The sequence below is a fragment of the Struthio camelus genome, chromosome 3 (assembly GCF_040807025.1).
Source record: "Struthio camelus isolate bStrCam1 chromosome 3, bStrCam1.hap1, whole genome shotgun sequence".
In the NCBI taxonomy this organism is placed as follows: Eukaryota; Metazoa; Chordata; class Aves; order Struthioniformes; family Struthionidae; genus Struthio; species Struthio camelus.
Genome location: NC_090944.1, coordinates 40822347 through 40846295, shown reverse-complemented (window position 1 = coordinate 40846295; position 23949 = coordinate 40822347). Strand labels below are relative to the sequence as shown.

The 23949-nt window shown below is 36.9% G+C and overlaps 1 protein-coding gene across 5 annotated transcripts in view; it reads right to left on the bottom strand.

The window, feature by feature from the left end:
- The window catches only part of COL19A1 (collagen type XIX alpha 1 chain), a 209395-nt gene that overhangs the window by 17062 nt on the left and 168384 nt on the right, over positions 1 to 23949 (bottom strand). For all 5 annotated transcript variants that reach the window (XM_009689153.2, XM_009689151.2, XM_009689154.2 and 2 more), the window contains 14 exons: positions 23224 to 23277; positions 22330 to 22383; positions 19008 to 19061; positions 17983 to 18036; positions 15570 to 15614; positions 12396 to 12446; positions 12274 to 12318; positions 11318 to 11344; positions 7705 to 7758; positions 5709 to 5753; positions 2721 to 2765; positions 2550 to 2612; positions 949 to 984; positions 749 to 793 (listed from right to left, as the gene is read on the bottom strand). In XM_009689153.2, coding sequence (XP_009687448.2) covers positions 749 to 793; positions 949 to 984; positions 2550 to 2612; positions 2721 to 2765; positions 5709 to 5753; positions 7705 to 7758; positions 11318 to 11344; positions 12274 to 12318; positions 12396 to 12446; positions 15570 to 15614; positions 17983 to 18036; positions 19008 to 19061; positions 22330 to 22383; positions 23224 to 23277 — 672 coding nt within the window. The remainder of the gene's footprint in view (positions 1 to 748; positions 794 to 948; positions 985 to 2549; positions 2613 to 2720; positions 2766 to 5708; positions 5754 to 7704; positions 7759 to 11317; positions 11345 to 12273; positions 12319 to 12395; positions 12447 to 15569; positions 15615 to 17982; positions 18037 to 19007; positions 19062 to 22329; positions 22384 to 23223; positions 23278 to 23949) is intronic.

Genomic DNA, 23949 nt, shown 5'->3' with positions numbered 1-23949 from the left:
AAATGCTCCGGTAAATTCTCTTAAACACATGGCTTTAGGTCGGGTCAGTGTCTGTTTCAAGATGTTGCATTTATAGGTTCAGCCTCCTCCTCTGGTTGTATGTCTATGGTATTAGTTGCAAGACATTCAATTAGATAACACTGATAAGGTCAAGGTTGAGCAACGTACTGTAATACAGCGTGGGCTGTACGATAAGAAGATTCTTAAATCTTATTTGTGGCTTTAAAGGCAGGAACAGAACATTGCAAAACAGTAATTACTGCAAGTGAGAATTATTGTAATAATGTTTAAAACCTCATGTCCCCTCAGTGTCATAAAGCTGCATTTCTTTCACAGATTACACAGAGAGGTGAGAAGTGTAACAAGCTTGTTTCACATAAAACATGAGTATGTGTTTGTGACACAGAGTTCTTAGAGACGAAGATGGGGAAAGCTTTATTGCTCCTTGAGACTCTGACTACATCACAATGGCGTTAGCTACTTGCTGATTTTCATCCTATTGATCAATTTACACTGCCCAAGCCAACTGTGTTAGAAAGGCTATAAAAGTGTTTTTACTCTAAATGCAGAAGCCAATTGAATTCTAATTCCTTAAATCAAAGTAGTGTCTGGAACTGTCTCTCAAGTGTCTAAAAGACTACCTGAAGTTCACAGAAAATTAATTTGCTATTTTTGCCTGTAAAATACATGCTAACAAGGTGCTTGGATGCTCAGAAAAAGGAAAAAGTTATTAAAACAGGGGACTTACACGTTCTCCTTTGGGCCCTCGGTCTCCTGGTCTCCCCACAACACCCTGAAAAATTGATTTTGAAAAAAGCTAAGCATGTTTCTAATAGGCTGTGTTGTACATCTATCCATCAGCCGAACAGAAAGTGACTGCCTAGGTTTGACAATTATGTTATCTAGGAAGAATAAAATATAATAGTATTCCAAAGTATGTTTTCCTACCGGAGGACCTGGCAATCCATCTTTTCCATTGATTCCCTATAAAAAAATAAAACACAATTTTTTATAATTATAGGTCTGTATATCTATTTTAAAAATATAAAGGCTAAAGCTAACTGTTCAGTGGTGGTATCAGTACATATTCCGAACCTGTGGAGTCACCGGTTTGTGAGCTTACAGTATTAAAATACTCACAAATAGTCTTGAGGCACGTGAAACAAAAGAACTTGGGGCCATGCTGTACTGAAAGCACATTAAATTTTAGCTAAGGGCAAAAAATTTCTTTGGCAACATGATGTGCATCAACTTTAAGGAGCATGGAACTTTAAATGACAAGTTATATAGGAATTCTGCAAACATGTGGAACATGGAACTGGATATGCACTTTTTAGTCCTACCTCATCACTACATAATCACAGAAGAGATTCTTCTTGTTCTACATGCTACTGATGTTATGTTTTGCACAGGGACATAACAGGAAGCAAAAGGTAAACAGATGAACAAAATATTTTCTTGTCCTATATAACCTAAAGATGATTTCAGTGTCTTAGGAGAAATTCAGACCTATTCCCTCAAAAAGTTGTGCCGTTACAGAGACTATGCCTTACTGTTAAGTGGGCCAGACCTATTATTTGGGCTTTAGGACCTGTTGCATGGCATAGCTTCAACCTACTTGGCTAAATATTTTTCTTTCACAAAAGAGGGTGGTCTCATTCGTACCATCTATTGGAAATAGTCCTAGACCCATATTATCCCCCAAACTGTAACTGGACATTGCCTCAGACAGTGCTAGCTGGCATGGGCCAAAATAATAGCATGGGCTCTGCTAACAATTGAACACCACCAGCCAGCTGCATGATAAATGCTCTGGTCCTGCTTAATTTACTAGGACATATGTGGTCATAATCACCACACGCAGCAAAACCAGTGCTATTTTGCTGAGCGAGAGAGAAGACTTGTACAAGCAAAAACATCAGGAATGCTTCCTTCCCTTTCACACGGCAAAGTGTGGTTTTGCCCAGACCAAGCATTTCCTTATAAATTCACTGTCATGAGGTATGACAGAGAATTACACTGAGGGGGACAAAGATAAACCTGCCTCTATGGAAACCTGCAGAAATTTGCCTCAGCATACCAGAGAACCCGCCAGGGTGCCGAGCGCCTCCGTCGGATCCGCAGTACCGTCCCGGGGATTTGGCTGCCTGTGCTCTCTGGGAGGAGAGCCGGGGAAGGAGGAGGTGTGAGTCGCCCGCTCTTCGGGGAGCTGCTCAGGCGAGGGCTGGTGTGGCTATTCGCCTTTTTTGGGCCCTGTGGACCTGGCCCCTCGCTGGTGAGGCCACTGCCCCTGTCTTCCTTCTACCCTGGCTTGCGCACTTGTCCTTGCAGAGCAGCCCACCAATTACTAAAACCTCACAATACCAGGCCCTCATATAAAAAGAACTCTTGACTATATGACTAATATGAGTACTGTAGCTGTAGATATTCTTAGGAAGATACCTAGCCTAACACAAAGCAGGATGTAATTTCATTTCTTTTGTAACTTCTGACAAATTGAGATGTATGTTTCTGCAGTGAATGTATATATTCAGTATATAATTGCTTACTGGTTTTCCTTGTGGCCCTTCTGGCCCAGGGAATCCTATATCTCCTATAGGTCCTCTTTCACCCTTAAAAAGAAGAACATACACAGGTGAATCTACACATAAATTCCTGCATTCAGTGTTTGAAACATTTGAGTACTATCATAATAGTCCAGAACTCAAATTCGCACTTACAGGTTCACCTGGCATCCCTGGGGACCCTGGAGATCCAGGCTTTCCCTGCAAAAAGAGAACATCAAAAATTCAAAATTACTAGAAAACAAAATATGAATTTATCTTAGCTCAAAAATAAGGCAGGGTATGTATTTGATTGAAATACTCATGTTATTGCTCAACTAATGCTTTAAGACAGAAAAAATATTTTATTAGATTTTTTTAATAAAGCAGTTTACATGTGCATCATGTTATTCTGGCTCACATGCACAAATTAATTTAACCACTTGATCTCGTTCATTTCTAATGTTTTTATGGAAGTTTCTTTTACAACCCTATGATTTCCTTCCTGAGTGGTGATAGTCAGATTAGAGTTCATCACTGTATACGTAAAAGCAAGATTTTTTCCCCAGGTACTTCTGGATCCTGATGTATTTTAAAGAGGTTTCATTATTGACTTGACGCCTTTTGCAAATTTTCTTCAAGTCCTCTTCTTACCTAGCTTTATTGTGGTTTTAAATTTCACTTGCCAGAGTTGATAATCCTTTCTAGTCTCATTGTTTAGATAACGACTTTAGATGACTTCAGCTTTTTGAAAGATACCTTCTTGCTTTTAACAAATTTGCTATCTTGTTATTTAGCTACAACAATTTCAAAAATGGAAATTACAAAACAAAAGGAGAAATCTTTTCAGAAATAAGCTGAAGAGGTAAGAAAGTTACATCCTTGTAGGCATCACGGAAGAAAAACCTACCAAAAACAAAGAACTGTGGACAGCCCGTCAGGAAAGACTTGAAAGGAAGATGTTGGGCACACCCATGGTGGATTCCAGCTTTTGTTGCTACTGGAAGGAGGTAGGATCTAAGTGCATTATAGTTGCTATCACACTGTTTCTTTGACTGTTATGTGTCACATTCTGCTTGCTACTCCGCAAAAAGTCAGGTTCGTCTCTTGGGGATTTTCTGCTCAGCACTCTTAAAGCGTTTAAAGAACTAGCTGGTTACGTCCAAAAATTAAGTCTCTCTAACATGTCCTGGCGTGATATTCATCCAGTCTTACTGGTATTAGCTGAAGCCTTCCTTAACAGCCACTCTCCTGCTTCTGCAATCTCTTATCTCCCTTGGCACATCACAGTCAATACTCAGCACTGGTCCAGGAACTCGTAATAGACGCAATGTAAGTCCATGTCCTATTTAGGCCTTGATATGCATATATTAGTGGTGGACATAGTACCCTGCTATTCTAACTGTTTGTAGCTTGAAGAAGATATTAACAGAGCTATGCACAAGAACACAGGATAACTCATGCTGGAAGGGACCTCAGGAGGTCATCTAGTCAAAACTCCTGCTCAAAGCCGGGACAGCAACCAAGTCAGACCAGGTTATGCAGCCTCAGACAAGAATCTATAACCTGGAAATATCCTTGGACCAGATCCCGAACTAACTTGTGTAATGTTAACACGTTAACATTAGTGGCAGCTTCAGGAATGACAGGACTGAGGATTCATGCTGAGGAAGTAGGCAGTTGTGGAAATTCTTACAGACTCTCAGTCCAAGCTTTTCTGATAATCCCACTGGGCAAAAAGGCAAAGCTAGAATGAGACATTTATACCTCCAAATGGGAAAAACATTCTTCTATCGAATCTAGGAAATAATGCCAGCCAGGCAGGACAGATTCTCTTCCAGCAGGATGTGTGGATACATTTCCAAAACCCTTCCCAGCCTACTAAAAAGTAATGATGTCTCTCATAAATCTATTAATTTGTTAATGACAACTGCTTAGCATAAAATGCTAAAAAGAAATAATTTATTTCAGTGGATTTCATTAGAATTACATCTAAGGAACAGAATGCTTTGCATCAGCAAATGATTTTTATCGTTTAATGAGTGAACTCATTAAATATTTCGTATCCAGCTAGAACTGAGAGCAACGCTTCGAACAAGAATAAGACTTGGAACACTTCCAGTGGGAAATACACAGGGAATGAACAATTATGACCAGCCTAACTGGCTTTGCATTATTGATTCAGAGAGTGCAGTATATTTCAGAGCATCAAACTTTGATGCTCTTACATGAGCTACAAAACTCAGAAAAATACTTCTCTTTCTCCTTTAAATGTGCACTTTTAACTTGTTTTAGGAGAGCTTAACTAAATAAAGCTATTTAAGTCCAGTGTTCTCTCTTCGGAACTCACAGTAAATATAATGAATCAGTGGCTAATGGAAATGGAGTGTGTAGATACATATTCCTCTTCAGTTCATGAAACACACATTTATAATTTAAAAACAGCTCCTGAATGGATTGGTAGCTGCCCAAATTTAATAATAAATGTATTTGCATATAAATAACTCCATATTGCCTCCTGAAAAATGGATGAACTTTTTTGAGTAAACTGTGAATGCAATCTAAAGAAAAGTTTTCTTTATTTCCTTTAGGAACATGAATGGATAATTATAATTTCAATTTGTCATTAGCTACATTTACTTTCACCCACAACAAAGTTTCTGGATGACTTTCAGAAACTTCTGCTAATACCACATATAAATTGCTGACAAAAACACTCCCTAATGAAAATGTTTGATTGACTTGATATGCAGATCCTCATGGATTGCAATAACTAATGGCGATAAAATTTCCTTATGATAGAAAGAAGCTCAGAGGTTTGAGAATCTCCAGAAATACTGAAAATGACTTTATAATTTGTCTTTAATAAACTGTGGCAATGAGAAGAATCTCATATGATTCTTCAGCTGAGTATATGCAGCTTTAAATTCAAGCTTTATCACGTATTCACACCATTCTCTCCTGTCATTTTAATAGCAATGTCAACCCTCAGCAGTATTAAAATTCTAATATCTTTAGGGAAAATATGTAATTTTCATACCTGCCTGTAAAGCAGTAGCCAAATGCTGGCATTCCACCAACAGTGATTAACAATACAGCCGAGCACCTTGTTTGACCTTTTTTCAGCTTTCTTACTAAAGAGTTTTCTTTAATACAGGTACATACCGGTGTCCCTGCCACTCCTGGTGTGCCTGACGGTCCACGGTCACCCTAAAGAAAAGATAAATCTATACTTAAATGGTAATACTCAGAACAGAAGTTTGTTCACGGATTCCAATTAAAACCTGAGAAAGGATTATTCGGTGCACTGAAAATGAGGACAAAATCAGGCTCTGCTAGATGCTAATATGTAGCTCTGCCATTTTGCAGACCTGAGCAAGTAACTTAACTTTGGTTAGATTCCCTTGTATATTGCCGTAATTTCCATGCTATACCTTTACTCAGTTTGAACCATTACTTGAAAAGGGATGGAAGGCCCCTCCAAAAAACTCACATCATTTGTGGCCTCACAAACCACTGTGCCAGCACAGATGAGGGAAGGTAAACTTGACTCTGAGCTCACAAACTTCTTAGGCCAGCTGTACTGTTTAAGTCTACGTATTACAAAATTACAGTTTCCCTATGGAAGATGGCGTTCTGCCACACAGACATGCCTAAGAGCTCAAAAGAGCATCCACGATACTCTTGGGACTGGCAGGAAGACACTGGGATTATGTTCATTTATTTGAACTATAAATGTGGAATTTTGACTAAATCTAGTTGAGGATGTTTTTACCTTGGGGAAGGGCCCAAGTACACTAACACTTAGCTTGTTTATACAATCTGCTCCGCTTCTTATTCCCATTATTTAATTCTTGTCCCCCTCCAACCTTGTCTCAGTTAGACCTGCAATATCTCCTTGTGTTTGTTTATTTTGAAATTAGACTGTTCCTTCATTAATTGTTAACTGTAGTCTTCCAGAGCAAGAGCCTTCCCATAAGCATTTACACATCTAGCGTAGACACCTACATTTGATCTTGCCACACCACACTCTCTGTATAAGCAGGAGTAATGCACAGTGATATTAACAGATGGAAATTTTTCATTTGTGTTGCTTTTAGATTAAAAAAAATGCTTCAATACAACTGATTTTTATATGAAGCTATTTGCATGAAGGCATGTAATTTATAAAAAGGTGAAGAAATATTCAATTTTGCAAAAAATTACTATTTTTTCTTCTTAAATTTAGAAGATTTGGCCAAAAGGAAAGCAACGTGCTTCCACTGACAGAAAACATATTTTCTGTTTTTTCATTTCTCTCCTGAACTTCTTATGCTTTGCTCTATTCAGACAACATATCAAAATCTTGCTATTTTTAGCATTTCATGATGAACTATACTCTAAATTCATACTAGCCTCAACAAGTAGTAAATAATAGGCTGAAAGATGTCACCTGCTCAAGAAAAGGATCATTTCTGAGCGGTGGAATGCAGAGTTGAACTAGAGGAAGAGGTTATGACATGGTTCAGGCACCTTACAGGCAATACGGAGTACAAGAAAAGTAAAACAAAAAGAACAGACCTTTTTTAGAATAATGAGCAACAGTTCGAGAAGTGGAAGTTTTGCCTTTGCCTTCAGATGGAATGAGATGCAATATAACAAGATCTGTAAGGGATCTATCTCTCTCTCTCTCTCTCTCTCTCTCTCCCTTTTCCTAGATTTTTATACCCATCTGAAATAGTCTTTTTTTTTTTTTACATGGAAGTCTTACATACACTAGGTCTGTACTAATTCAGGTACAAGCTTCTCGTCAGATCTGCAGTTATTCCCTAAGTCTTAGCACAGGGCAGACAGACTGCAAGCGCATGACAACACTCAAAAGAGAACAAGAACTTTTAACCATATTTAGGAACCTATCAAGTATATTCCCTTCTATCCAATTAAAAAGCAAAACACTAGAAGACCTCCTACACAAAATCTTCTGTTTGTGGAAAATAGAACTTTATGTGGAGAGAGCACATTATTTAGATATACATTAAATTAAAAAAGGAAATGTAGATAATTATACAATGTTTTTTCACATTGAAGTATAAACTTCATAAAACATTCCCACATAAGTTTCAAAAAGCATTCAGCTGCAGATGCTAATAAAAAGTCCTACCTTTTCTTTTATAAGTCCTACCTTTTCTCCTGGGAGTCCTTCTAGTCCTGGTAATCCCATCGGTCCTGGGTCTCCCTGATTTTTTTTTTAATTAAAAAGGATTACATGGATTAGAATTTCAGTAATCTACATGAGCAGTGTTGAAGAATAAGCAGCAACAGAGTATTTGGCTCAAGATTGCTTGAAAAATAGCTAAATAGTTATCTGAGTGAACAGATTTTCTTATGCCGTGTTTTAGTGATTTGAGAACTAAGCTATTCCCAGAGGCACTGTGTGATTATTTTCTGATTAACTGCTTTAATTCTGATTAAGAACATAATCGAGAAGACTCCCCTCCAGTGCTCCTGCTTGGCCAAGGTCAGCTCTAAACCACCTTCACTCAGTAGGGCCACAGGCTGTGAGCGTACACTGTCAGCTGGAGAATTAACATTCTACCGCTTTGTTCAACTTTCCAGATGCATCACTGCTTCAGGGCAGAACTCTGTTCCCTAAGCAGAGCTTATTCTGCAAGGGACATACAGACTTGGTCCCTGCATGAACCTTTCTGCTTCTCTCAAGTTTTGAAAGAACCAGAAAAAAACTGCTGCACGGGATAGATCTGTTTAGCACGTAGGGAAGATGTCATTTTAATCTTTTTTTGAGAAAACTGAGAGATAACGATTTACCACAGAGATTTTTACTGCTGCCAGTAGTTCTAGTATTTCAGCAGTCTTGGTCAAAACCAAAAGCCACAGCAAATCCCTTACAGATTTCATGATATCTCTGGCAGATCTCACATTATGCACCTCAAACCTATTTGGGAGAAGATGCTTCTTGACCAAGAAGTGGGTGCTGGTACAGAAAAATGTTACAAGCACTCAGGTGCTCCATTTTGGGTTTCATAACCCGAATTGTCCTTGAGGAGCGCAGTTACCGCACTGGTTCACAGATCAAAGTTTAATTTTTCACATAGCTGCTCTCCATTAAAACTTGACAATGAATTGAACAGAATCCTAGGCCCTGCACAGGCTCGCTGAGTGGAGATTATGCACCTTCATGACAGACAAAGAAGTCTCAGCCCACTCTTCAGCATGTCGCCGCACCTTCTGACTAATACCTCTTTGGTCTTGGCTGGGTTAGTTTGAGCTAGCTGTGATTTACTCCACAGCTATTTTTGTGTAGATACTGTGCTTTCACTGGTCAGAAAAAGAGATATAATTGAATAGGGCTGGCATATTGCTTTCAGCCGAGTAGAGAGCTTCTTCAATAGTCTCACACTGATACTGAAAAAGAGGACTCAATGACAATTCTCAAGGCTGAAGACAAGAAACCTTTGAACAGGATAAGACACTAATGATCAGCTTCCAAATACTGTGGCCTGATGTTTTCAGACAAGGACAGTGTCTAGTGACACTGAAATAGTCTGTGTGCTGCGCTGTGCTCTCACTGTTTCCTACCAGGCATTCAACATGTTGGCTAAGATCATTCACTACTGGAGGTCAGCAGTTACTATTTTGCTATTTTATTTTGCCCAAGACTGACAACTCAGAGGCAGGACTGTGGTTGGAGAGGTCATGTGTCACCTTCTCGGTGGCTGAATGAACTCCTGAGTGCTTTAAAAGGAGCTCTGCAGGTGTTTCTCTGAAGTAGTCATTTGGTAGTTCCCTTGGTAGCAGAAACAGCGGTTCTTCACTTTGTCTGCTGGAAGGGACATGATTTTTTTCAAACACAATCTCTCTAATATTTTTCAGGGTTTCTTGATCTTCGTCAAGTAAACAATCCATCAGAGGATAACAGGGAACATAATACAGTCTGACTGGGTACAATTTTCTTCCCTAGATAGCTCAATTTCTACTGCTATTACCAGCAAACTATGTTTTCAGCTCTTCCAGCTGACACTTGAGACTCAGCCTGATTCAATCATACTGTCTGCAGTATGAAATAAGTCTGCTGGATGCAATTCTAACTCACTGACTATGAAGGAGTAGTACTTGTTTTACTGCCTTGCAGTATTATACTCTTGTAACTATCATTATGCAGCTATGTGATATTCCTTGGACTTAAAAAAGGAGAAAAGTACAAATGTAGTGAAAGATTTAACTGCTGTGAGAGTATATATCCAATTAAAAAAATATACCATTTTAAAACGACATCTTATACTTTTTGTGCTATACAAAGAGTACAAAATTCTTACCACCATCTTTTGGGCAATTTTACTGACATCCACTTATCAAGAAGCATACATATGTGTTATAATTTTGCCACCTTCAAGGCTAGGAACTGCAGTGGTACTTTGTAACCTAACAACCATTATAGTCTCTCTATCAGGAATGCAAGAAACATCATATTATCTGGGACTTCATGACGAATGTGTTCACAGTCAGGATTTGGATTTATACTCTGCTGGTGACTAGCCCTATGCTAGTCTATGCAACTACTCATGATGCTTCTACTAGATGTCCTTCCCCTCCTCGTAATTTTGACAGAAAGGTCATGTGCAAATAACATAATATAATGCTTAAGAGAAAACATACCAAAAAATTAAGTAGATCTGTCTTATTCTGGTTTTGTTCTCTTCAATATCAGTGTGAATCTATTGAGCAGTCTCTCTACTCAGCTGAAAGCAGTATGCCACTCACTCGGAGGTCTTTGAATGTCAAACTGCATAGCTGAAAGGCATAGCATCTCCCATGATCATTGTCATCTTGCCCACAAGAGGCAATGTGATCACACTCTAATTATCCATCACACCATTTCCAATGAAAACATCTGAAAATGACTTCTGGTTGCTACTTGCTAGTATGACATAGCACACCATCTCTTTAGCAATTTCAAATTTAATTTTGAGTGCATTCCAATAGGTCTTAAAGCATCTTGCGTCTTTATTATCTATAGGGCTGTACCAAGTAAGGTTTTTATCTCTTGCAGTACACTTTATTCATTCCTAAATATCTCAAGGGACAGCTCAGCAGAGATGAATCCACACATAGTTAATACTATGTTCAATCATTCAGTATATTATCACTGCAGAACTATTTACCAGAAGTTGCAAATTTCTCAAGCCTGTCAGCAAAAATGGCTTTTTCAGAGGTACTGATTCTGCAGAAGCAAGATACCTGCTAAAAACATTAATATTCTTCCACTCTTGTCACAGAATCACAGAATGGTAGAGGTTGGAAGGGACCTCTGGAGATCATCTAGTCCAACCCCCCTGCTCAAGCAGGCTCATCTACAGCACATTGCACAGGATCGCGTCCAGGCAGGTTTTGAATATCTCCAGGGAAGGAGACTCCACAGCCTCTCTGGGCAACCTGTGCCAGCGCTCTGTCACCCTCACAGGAAAGAAGTTTTTCCTTATGTTCAGATGGAACTGCCTGTGTTTCAGTTTGTGCCTGATGCCTCTTTTCCTGTCACTGGGCACCACAGAGAAGAGACTGGCCTCATCCTCTTGACAGCCTCCTTTCAGATACTTGTACACACTGATGAGATCACCTCCCAGCTTTCTCTTCTGCAGGCTAAACAGGCCCAGCTCTCTCAGCCTTTCTTCATAGGAGAGATGCTCCAGTCCCCTAATCATCTTTGCAGCCCTCACTTGTCAGTAGGATCAAGTACTGAACTTTTGGGGGAACCTCTAGAATGACAAAAAAATACATACCACTGCACCAGGATCTCCTTTTGGACCCTGCAAAGAACATAAGGAGCAGAAATGCATTAAAAAAAGAACAGCGTTACATAATAACACGGTATTTTTCTGTATTAGTGTACTACAAATATACATTGGTAATGCCCTGCATTTAGAGTCAACATTTCCAGCTCTCTCAGCTAGTTAATTCTGTGTAAAATTTTATTTATATCTCCTTTCGATCTTCCAAAATACAGAGAAAGGCAGTTCTGCGATTTGGTCCGAGTCTGTAACTAAAAGCTGCATATCAAGTAAGCACAAAATCCTCACTGTTAGCTACAATATATTGAAATGGATGCCAAAACAATGAAATAGTAGAACTCGCCTATGACTCTAACAAGAAGGAGGACCTAAATAAGTGCACAGTATCTTCAGCCCCACAGAAACACTGCAACAGAGCGTACAGCTGCATGCTGGTGTATCTACATTGCATAGTGTGCTGCCTGGAAAGACACCAGCTCTATATTACACTGTGTTTTACACATTGTTCTGCGCTGTAGCTACCTGCAGTGAATCAGTGACAGAACTGAGATCAGAATTTATGAGTTTCTCATTGCAGCACGAAGTATAATCCATTACTAAACTATACCATCACTAACTATATAGAGTATATTATATATTTTAAGATACTTTCAATAAACAGTCCACTGTCAAATTGTGCACCACTTTCGCAGACTTACTAGTCAGCACAGCTTTGGGGTGAAATACTTAAAATAAGCCATTCTCCCAGAACAGGCTAAAATGCTTGATAAACACAGAAAAATACATCCTTTACTATTTACTACACATCAGTCATATCTTATATCTTTGCTTTCTGTCACATATAAAATCAAATACAATGCCATTCATGAAAACTACAAGCAATTAATCAATCCTTCTGTTAATATTTTAGTTAACTACTACAAATTGCATTTCTACGAAACACTTACCGGAGGTCCTGGTGGACCCGGATAACTAGCGACACTCACGCCTCCCTGCAACAGCAAGTTTAAAAGCTGAGTTGAGCCAAAATTAAATGCTTATGGGAAAAAAAATTAACGAAGAGAAATACCTGGAGTTTATATAAGCTGCTCATTCCATTTCTTTCATTGTGAGGCATACCCTTTAAAATATAGAAACCAAGTATCACAGCTATGAATTAAAAAGGTGGAACTCCTGACTTATCTAAGTCTCAGCACAGCTGCAGTATCATTTTTGTTCTAGACAATTTTGCAAGCATTCTAAACATTTCAGTAAGAATGTAAGATATATACCAATGCAGCTTGGGATTTTTTAAATTATAAAACCACAAACTTGTAAATCATTAATGTACAATCCATTCTGACATTCTTATATGATCTCTATAAGTGATTGGTCAAATGATACAAACAAGGAAGGTGCTTTTGAAGATTTATGCTAAATGGAAAAATGGAAAGCATCTAAACTTAAGCTTCAAGTGATTTGGGAATAGTAAGGCTTGAACTGTAATTCTACATTAATGCTCAAGTTTGACTGATGATATAGTAAAGAATTCAGAATAAAACTGATTCATTCATAAAATCGTTGATTCAGTCATGAAGTTCAGTGGCTGAATTGCCAATTTCTGTTAGGTCTGATGACTTCCAAAGTACAAAAAGATCAAATTATTAAACACACTCAATTTATGAATGGGTGAAATTCTTGTTCTGAAAAGCTATCCACATTTTTTTCAGATTCTAGCCAGTTAATATTCAAAGTAGAATTAGTAAATATGTAGTAAATATGTTAGTAAATAGTCATTCTTCCTGTGTGAACATCTATAAAACACACATGTAGCAATGACTAAAATGAAAACCAAAGCTACAGGCACCTTTTTCAACTCAAAATACTGCAATAAGCTCTCAGCAGCAAGGGAACTTGCCAGAGGTTCTGAAAACATTTAAGATTTCAACTCTCATCGCACATAATAAAATAATGCAATTAATAAACTAAGTTTTACTTTATTTTTACTCTTATTTTTTTCATGGATAAATCCTGAGGGATGCAGAAACAGTCACAGCTCTGGTAGTATAGTGGGTTAGAGGCAGAAAAGGGAAACACATCTAATGGATTTTCTTCTTCACATATTCATTAGCTCTTTAAAAGACGTCTAACAGATTTCTGAGACACAAAGCTTTCCCCACTATGTTTTATTATCATTATAACATGCCATTTAACTTTATTCTTTATTCTGTTTTCCACTGATTTGCTAAAAGTCAAGTCCACAAGTCTGTATTTGCCTGGATTCCCAGTTGAGCCCTTCTTAATAACTGGCATCATATTTGCTATTTCCTGTTCCTCCGCTATGATGACCAATTTAAACTCACATTTGAGTTACTTTAAACTCTTTGATGAATTTCATCTCATCTTAGCTATTTCTTATAAATCTTTTAGCAATCTGTTCAAAAGCCCCTTCTGCTGACACATCAGTTTGAAACAACTCCTCTGACTAATTCTTTGAATAGGGATCTTCTTTATAGTGAACACAAATGTACATAATTTATTTAGCTTCTTGGGTATGTTTTTGTCTTTTTTTGATTGTTCTGTTATACATCGAGCATTTACTGACCCTGGAGACTTTCTGGCAAGCATCTCACCTTTGCTGTTTATGAAAATGTTTCTCCTACTAGCTTTTATGCCTTTAGCAAGTCATTTCTCAATTATTTTTGGTCTGCCTTATAACAATTTTACACTGAACTTTCCATAGATTTCTCTTTTATGTTTCTGTTGAACTGTCCATAGATTTATATTTTTGTTACTTGGACATGAATTCTAGTTTTTGATGTGTATCTTTTCATTTCTAACAACATTGTTTGCTCTACTGTTTACCCAATGCAAAATGTTTTAGTTCTTTAAAATCTTTTCCAACGGGTAGCACGCATTTTCTTTCAGCATCTGATATTATATCTTTAAATAATGTTATATCTTTAAACAATATCTGAAGTAATTTTGACCTTTCTTCTCAGTATGCTTTCCCATTTCTCAGTAACTCCTTTTTATGATAATTGCTATCAGAGTGCATTGTTTTGCCTTTTTTTTCCAAAATGCCTAGCTGCAGTGCATATCTTACTGTTATGGAGTACCTCTTCCCCAGTAACATTTTAAAGGAGATCCTATGCACTGCTCTGGTAAAATTTTGAGTTGCTTCTCTTATGACTAACAGCTCACAGGGGCGTCACATTCATTGTACCTAAAATGTACCCTCTATATCAAAACCCATCATGATAGTTATCCATTTTACATGACAGCATCTGAAGTCTTCAGTTTTATGCTGTTTCTGCCTTCCTACACTCTCTAATGTCCTTTAATAGGTCCCAGTCTCTGCTAACATCCTAGTTAGATGACAGTATCACTCCTCCTCCTCTTTTTTGGGCATAGAAATTCAATTTATAGGGATTCTGTATTAACTTTTAGATTTAACTTGACCTTAGATTTTCTTTAACAGACAGCATCAGTTATTCTGTCACTGGTATGTAATTTTTACCCTGGTATTATAGTGTCCCTCTCACTGCGATCCTTAAATCACATTTCTGAGATTTTTATTACATCCTCATTCAAAATCAGCTGTTGCTGTAGACAATTTCCTGGGGTAGGGATATAGACTGAATTCAGATTGAATTTACAGAACTGTTAGGCAAGGTTTGAAAAAACACTCAGTCCTCTGTTATTAAGAGATCTTAGAGCTATGGTTAGATTTTAGACCCGCAGCTCTCTCTGGACTAAGACTGGAGTCAGAGGAGCTCTCTGGCTTATGGTTAGAGACGGCACTTCAAAGGATGCCATTAGGGTTAGAGATCATAAGGCTCTTCAGTTTGGAATTAATTTTGTGTTAGGTATGATTCCAGTTAATTCTGGAGTCCACTGAACTCCCTGGACTTTCCTTAGTTACATGCCTACAGAGATCCCTCATCTCAGGTATCTGAGGCATCTAAATTAACAGTAGTATCCAAGGGTATTAGAGTAACAGATTGAACCAAGTTTCTGGGATGGCTTTAGTGACCTGGACTTCCTCAGTGATGAATCAAAAAAAAAAAAAAAAGGAATACAGAAACTTTCTGCAGAGAGACATTGTTTGCATCCCACACTATTGCACTATTAATATATATTAGACAGATAGCCAGCCTTTGATACAAAGACTCAAAATAATGCACTTTTTAAACATTTGCATTTTACTCATAGGTACATGGTTTCTAATATAGCATTCATATTATAAAACAAAATGACTTACCGGAGGCCCAGGTGGTCCAGGCTTCCCAGGAGAACCTTCGCTACCCTGGTATAGCAAGAGATTCATACAACTCATTTACAGAAATTGACGTTCAGATCTACCCCACAGCCAAACTATAATGACCACAACAACTAATAATCAAGAAATACTGTCAATATGAACAGATAAGATCAAGAATGAATTATTCTGCCCAGCTCCTGCTTAATCTTAAGGCAAGTTGTTCGTAATTATTCTAGACTAGCTTTTATTTTGCTAGTTCTGTGATGCCTTATGTACAGTAACTTCCTTATAACAAAATAATACTGGTAACCTGGGATGATTTTAGTTCTAGAATACAGTATATACTTCATATTTACCAAGAGGCAGAGGAATTAAAAAAAGGGTTTTGATATCAATTTATGTGCAATTGGCAGATAAAAGTTAACATTCACTTTTATGTTTTGTATACTGTTTTGCTAAAGCCAATTTTTGGTTTGTTTATTTACAGCTAAATAAAGAACCACAGTTTCAGAAATTCAGTTTATCAAGAAACTCTTTCCACTGAAATGTATTGAGTAAAATAAAGGATCTTTTTTATTAAGATGTACAATGAATATCTTTTTTTCTTTTTTTTTTTAGCTGCAAAATACTCATCTGCGGGTACTTGTAGCTGCAGTCTATTCTGTTGACACAGACTGAATTGGTTACATTAAAAAAAAATATTTCTGAGTTTTTGCCGCAGCAGAATGGTGGGCTCTCTGAAGGGTAAAGTGTTGCAAAGGTTTAAATGTTAAGTTTTCCCTAGGAACAAGTTATTTTCAAAATGTCATCACTAAGATTCAGTTAAAAATACTGTAAAATTTTGGAATAAGTGTGTCATAGTATTTCACTCAGTCATTAGGTCTTCTTATTAATTACATGTTAGTGAAACAATCAGGCTGCCTATTTAAAATTATTATGGTGGTAAAAAGTCAAGTTAAAGGTCCAACAGCAACCATTAACCCACCAGAAATATACAGTCTTTATACTCACAGCACATTTTTTACAATTATATTAGAAAATGCATTTCAGAAATTAATTCTACCTTTCTGGACCATGTCACTGAAAATATATTTCCAAATAGGCCTGCTAAGTGCTAAGAGCTGTCAACCGGCAAACTAGGATTTGTGGTACTTCATGAGGAGATAAAATACTATACTTTAGAAAGCATATTACAGGATTGCTTCTCAAATGAGGTACCAAGATAAAGGAAGGAAGAGGAAAGTATTCTGGCTATATTTCAAGCTCCTTCATCACTCTTCACTGGCTGGACTTCTGCCTTTTTGATCTGCAGGTCAGTAATTGTGGAGAGCCGGCTTTCTCATTCCCACATATGATAGCAAGAGGCTGCCTTCCTCTCATCTTTATGAGGCATAAGGCAAAGAGGCCTAATTACAATTAGGCCTCAGCCAAAAACACAGGGACAGAAATGTACATATGTTCAGTGGCTGATTTAAGACTGCATTCTCAGATTTTTTAATTTGTAATTTGTAATTGTAAACATGGCACTAGCAAAGACTTGTTTTTTGCATGTAGATACTTGGAAAGGAAATGAGTATGACAGATTTTTGCTAGTACAATTTGGAAGTTTTCAATTAATTTTTATATTGAAATAATTCCATAGCTTCCCAAAATGAAGAGTTTTCTTTTCTTACTCATACCAGTTAAAGTTTTGTAGAGTACTAGGAGGACCACAGATTCTGATATGGCAGCAACATGCCTGGAAAACTCTAGGCTAAAGCTGACAAAAGCTTCAGAAATGTGTATTTATGAGCAAAATGGAGCATTGTCCCAGAACGTATTTTGCAGTAAACTAAGTCTAGGTCTGCTGTATTTCACTGATCTGAGGTGTCCAGAAATGAATTTGACCTGTTAGTTATAATGGGTACTCTCAAGTGCCTGATAAAAGAACACATAAAACATTGATAAAAAACAGTGCTAAAACAGTGCAAATTAAGTATAAAGGAAGCTTCTATATTTTTGCAGAATAAAATATACTAAACAGCTTTCAGTACTTGTAAAGCACTTTTAAGGTATGAACTTACTTTGGTCTAAAATATTGGAAAAGGAATGAGAACATTAATTAGTGATCATATAGTATTTCACAGAGGCATTTGCACTTTTATAATTTTATGTAATACATCATACTTAGAGAATGTTCTCTGCATCTTACACACACCAAGGCTCTTCAGAGCAAAAGCCCACAGGCATGGCAGTCTTTGGGGAAAGTACTTGTATTAAGACGTAAATAAATCAACTAAAATATTCATTTGGTAAGGTATTATACGTCAAGTTCTTGCTTGCACTGTATGCTTAAAGAATCTCCGGAACATAGGAAAGTAACAGGATTAAGAAACCTTCACAGATCTTTACCAAGGCTAAAAAGAAGGCATACCTTTTCGCCTTTTGACCCTGCCGGACCAGGATGTCCAGGTCTTCCTGTGACGCCCTGCACAAAACAGTATTGATTGTTAGTTAAAAAATGATGAAACACAATATTTCGCATTTCAGTTTAATGTTTAAAACTTGAACTTTTTGAAGGTCATTTAAACCTAACTAAGTTTCTCCTGCAGGTTCAAATATTTCTGTTCTGACTGATACCACAGCTGCATCCTACTGATAAGCCCTATGAAGGGTAAAACTTGTCTTTGTGGTTGCATTTTCACCTTGGCAGACTAAATGGACTGACCTTAACTAGCACCTCTTGATACTGCTAAGAATCACGCTTTACTGCTAAAAAAGCAATATGCATATTAAACAGTATGCTTCCTAGATATGTTACAATTTTTGAAAGAAAGCTAGCATTAGTACTGTAAGCAACCTAGGAATGAATAATGACCATACTAACTAATGTTATCTGCATCTTATATACAGGAAATTAAATCTAAAAAATTTCCTAAGGAAATTTTCTTAGAAAGACTAACATTTTTCATGTTTACCTTAGCCGTATTTTTCAGTGGCTTTTAATATTAAGTCAATTTATTCTCATACTTCATAATTACTTGGTTTCAGCATTTAATGTTTTCAGAATAACCAGTTAGAATCATTATTAGATTTTTATTACTAACATTATTAGAGTAACTTGGGTACAAATACATAATTACCTGCAAGTTTGCACATCCTAGGTAATTTTACCTCACAGAGTCTCTAGTAATATTGAAACACTGAACGCATGTAAGTTCTACAAGCTCTAAGAGTCCAGACAGTGACAGTATTTTCAGTAACCTCAACTCACAACATACTTTGTTTTATTAGAGCCACTGTGTGTCAAATCTTATTACTCTTTCAAAAGCCGAAAGAAGGCAGAGTCTGGCTCTTTTAAGACTCGAGATAAGAAACTAAGAATGTGAAGTTTTTTTAAGATAGTTATAGCAACCTCTACAGGGACAGATTAGATCACAGATGACATCAAGCACTTACAGAAGGTCCACTGGGTCCTGGTACCCCAGGCAGTCCAGGAACACCTTGAAGGCCCTGAAAATTAAAACAGCATATGTAGATTTCTTCTCCCACATATACCTTAAAATTGCTTTTACTCAGCTGAGAGATTATCACTAAACATGGTAACAGGCAATTCTTGTTTAACTGGTAAACAAAATCTCCAGTCCTCCAATCCAATCCTCCTCCAATCTTTTCCACTGACAGCTTATGTTCTTTATATCTCCTCATATTTAGCCGTGCAGATAAGAGCTGGATGTCTCTTTCTTCAGAGACTAACTTTCTTTATTCCGTCCCTAGAAAGTTTGATAAAAGGCATCTACTCAGGTTTCTGAATGTTACATGATACTACTTAAATAAGATAGTGCTTTCTTCTGGATATAGATTTTGGCTTTTGGTAACAAATTATGACACATTTCATGGTATTTAATGACCTACTATCCTCCTTTTATCCTATTCTACTCCCTGTAAACTGATGGTTTCTGGTATCCCTTTACTAGACATACAGGCATGCAACTTACAGAGAATTAAGGTAGGATTTGAGGCAAGTCTGCATATCACTGAATTCTTTCTTCTGCCTCATTATACCGACTTACTCTGATGGAATTTTAGGCAGGTAAAAGCTAAATGTGTATGTTTAAGGTTATTATTCTAAATACCCTTTATAACCCATGAAGGGAAGGATGCCCATCCCAATAGTGATTCCTACTGTCTGCATTGGGCACCAATCCTCTGACAAGAGCAATAATCTCAGGTAAAATATATGTCTCATGCCAAATATAGGATTTAAAAAGACATTGCTAAGCACATAGTAAAGAAAACCAAAGAGGTCAAGGGCCATAAAAGAAGGGCTCTGAGGGAAAGTCTGAAGGAAAAACTTCAGATGGAAATAGAGTAGGAACGTGTGGAGGGAGAGTGATTTCCTAATTCTTCATCCTACACACAGAGGACATTGATCTACTTCTGCAGCTTTTCAGAGTGGTATTCCAACAGATAATGTGTTCTTTGCCCATTTTAAATTAACTTACTCTTACAACACTTTCATCCACAATATGAATGTGAAAGCCAAAGAACATTGGCTATAGTTCTTATTATGAATATAAGAACCATCCTCCACCCCTAAAAAGGCATCCTTTAACAAGGAAATGCATTCTAACAAAACAATTACTGAATTTTTTATCATAAGTCATAGTAAGATTTAAGACGCCTTAAATAAAGAGATTGACTTTAAAGAATTAAATTAGGGTAACTGACCTTCCTCTCGAGAGGAGAGAGGAAAGTCAACAATCCTGTGTTAAAGAAGTGAGTAAGGCACTTTTTTTTTTTTTTTTACTGTAGACAATATTAGCTTACCACAACATTAAATGGGGACAAGATTTCATTTGGAGCTTTTATCATGATGTTTCACCTGATGAATACAGTTTATATGTCTATGATTTATATCTCTATTTATTACGTTACAGAAAGAAGCTTCAAACAAAGATTAAAGGTCTATCTGAAAGCACAGTGAAGTGTATGAGAGCACTTCCATTCATTTCAAGGAAGGTTCTGAAATGCTCCCCCCATTTGGATGCTAACCAAATCATACAGATCAAAGGAAATGGAGATCCATTAACTGAATAACAGCTCTATCATACGTGCTTATATGTCCTCGTATGTGTCGGAAAGCAAGTTAACATGGCCTCTCATAGTGTAGCAATCAAATGCTGTTGCTAAAACAAAGCAGTCCTGAGGTGCCTAATCAGCCATCAAACAGTGAAGAAGCAGGGAATAGCAAATTTACTGACTGAAGGAGCACAGCACCCTGCTGAATCAATAAATTTTTTTTAGAATGAATTTACTCTGGAGTCCCTTTAAAAAAATAATTGTCAATTATAACCTCTCCTTTTTCTTATTACCTTCTTAATTGCCTCTAATATCTCTCTTGATTCTCAACAGTTAAATAGTGTCAGAATCATTTAAACTTGCTCATTAGTGCCTGAGACTGCTGGACTGAATTGTAGAGCTACTCCACAGGGCACAAAAAGGAAGGATGTATTACTCTCCCATTACAGCTCATTTATTTTTTAAATAAAATTCTACTTGCGCTTCATTTATGGCTGGAGTATTATTTCAAGGCATGTGTTCTAAATCCAAACTCAGGAGGTATTTCACTTTTAAGAAGTAAAGACCCACTAAGCTCCATAAATTGTTTAAATGCAAGAGGAAAAAAAGCTGGAGATACTTTATTTCTAGTCTGGCAACCTGCTGTATTCTAGAGTAAAGCAGCAATACAGATTTATATTTAATGTTTCTGCTGCTTCTTTTTTATTCTCATGTAACTGTTTATTTTTTAAAGCCAGGATCCTGATGAACTGATGGACTTCAAAAAGTCCATACTTTTTGAAAATTATTCTCCTTCTACTACTGTTTGAAAACTCTCTCTTACTACATTACAACCTTAGCTCTAAAGAAATGCAGAACCCACAAAAAGAATTTAACCTCTTCTTCTCCTCTCCTGCAGTCAATAAGCTCAGAATTCCTTTCCTATTTTCAAGAGGTTTTCTCTTCTAGCCAGCACTTCAAATTACAAGAGAATACTATCTATTTATCAGGTATCAGTTGGGTATTTTGGCTTTTCAGAGAGCTCAACAATTTTTAACAGATTACTTATTTTTACTCCTTCAGGTGGCAAAGGTCACTGAGAAATTCATTTATTTATTCAGATTTATTTGCTCAATAATACTTCAATTTAAAATGAAAGCTATCATAGGTATTTGGGATGGGGCATTGCAAGTTATGTGACTTTTTTGCTCATCCTTAATGAAATAAAAATAACTCCTAAGAATCTGCTATACGATGCAAAATGCTGTACTTATTTCAAATTTAGTCTCTTCAAATAAATATTTTCCAATATTCACTAATTGGTGCTGTGATTGTTCCCATGTGAGTATTTGCCTCAATATTTTTGAAAGTGAATACTAAAGGGGAACTAACGCAATGAAAACAAACTTGTTACAAAACATGAATAAATATTTTCTGAAAATATTTTGCATTTACCCATTTCTTGCTCTATCCTGTGCTCTTAAAAATTGTCATTTAAATGTCTCTGAGGCTTTGAAATATATAAATGAGCAAAAAAGCTCATGCAAAGATGAAATAGCTTTTTAATTAAATAACTGCATTTAGCCTTCTTGAAAATTCAGAATCAAGGGCTATTCATAGCAATATAGGAATATTTCAGCAGTTGTAAAGACGGGAATAATATTCTATGCATTTAATTCTCAGTCTAGATCTTTATTCAAGCTAATAGAAATAATTTTACCTCATCACCTTTCTCTCCAGGAAGCCCAGGAAATCCACGCTCACCTTTGCTTCCCTATGAAAATATAACATTCAAACAAATAATTTATATTAGTAGTACAACAAATCTCATACTCTGTAGAGAGTTTTACAGTACACACTTAATATATGCCAGCATGAAGCCCTTAAAGCAACAGTGAGAAAACCTAAAACAGAAAAAAAATCCTGCCCTGAAACTTTTAAAATGTGCCTCCCCGTTGAGGTGAGTGGAAATGAAACTTGTTTATCTCATAGGTAAACTAGCCAAAAAGACAGATGGAGATACAGTTTCACCTCATGAATTCCAACGAGCTCTAGCTCTTGCTTAAATGAAGAAAGCATACTTTTAAGTAATTAGGTACAACTCTATGAGACTGATATGCCAAATCAGGTGGTATTTGATCAGATAATAGTAAAGCAGAATTTTGACGGACCTCAATACAACTTCACGTTCCAGTGGACATGAGGAGTTACTCCTGTGAGGAGCAACTTGTAAATGCACAGAACAGTCCAAATATTACATACTTGACCGAGATATGGGAGGCTGCCTTCACCACAGCTTTCTTGCATGACCGACTCACTTAAAATAAGCCTACAGATGACAATGCACTATTGGACAATTAAATCTGAGCTAGCTTTAAATGAAACGGGACAAAAGCTCTACTGGCTTGGTACTCAGCTGGGGCTAATTAGTTCACTCTCCTGAGAAGAAAGGCATACTAACTCAGGCAAGAAGGGCTGAACTTTAAAAGCTGTTTAAAACTTTAAGATGCTCAGATGCTACAGACAAAACCTTGAGACTGACAGACATAAGAGTCTGGCCTTTTGTTTTTAACATGGAATAAAGCAAGCTAAAGTAGTCTCTTCAGGAACTTACCTTTGGCCCTTCTCTACCAGGGATGCCTGGAGGACCTCTTATGCCAGGATCACCCTGAGGAACAGACACAAACTAAAGTAATAAATAACCATTTCTGTGACAAAGGTGGAAGATCCAATCTATGGCAAGTCGTAACCACTGCTTTCCCCTCCTGCCTTTGCGACCATCACTACTAGATGAGCCTCCCACTCCATTTTCATACTTAATGCTTTAGAAACACTAACCTTACCATTTTTACAAACATTCCATTAGAAATACATAAAGTGTTGCTAATTAACAAAGAGATATTAAATAAATTATGACAATAAGCTATGTTGAGTTTCAATAATTAAAATGCTATTTTTTTCTATGAAAATTTGTAAAAAGTAAGTAAGGAAGAGAGAGCACAGTGCATGCCATTAAAACAAATTTGCAAATAAAGTGAAGCAGATGTAAGTCTGGCCACATAGTCTTGTTAGAAATATGTCCAAATGTAGGATTTGGGCTAAATTATTTTTTTAACTCTCTGAGACCATGGAGTTGCAGTAAAATGAAATCAAGTTTATAGTAAGATAACATAATTAATTTCTTATTACTGCTTATCTTCATCTTTCCAGGCTTAATCTCTTTTATGAGATAGTGGCACTATTTCTTTTAAAAAGAGATAGCACAGCATTCTCAAAACGTGAAAATGAGTTGTTCTACTTTCATTTTTACAACTTCAAAGCAGCCACAGTCTCCTTTTTG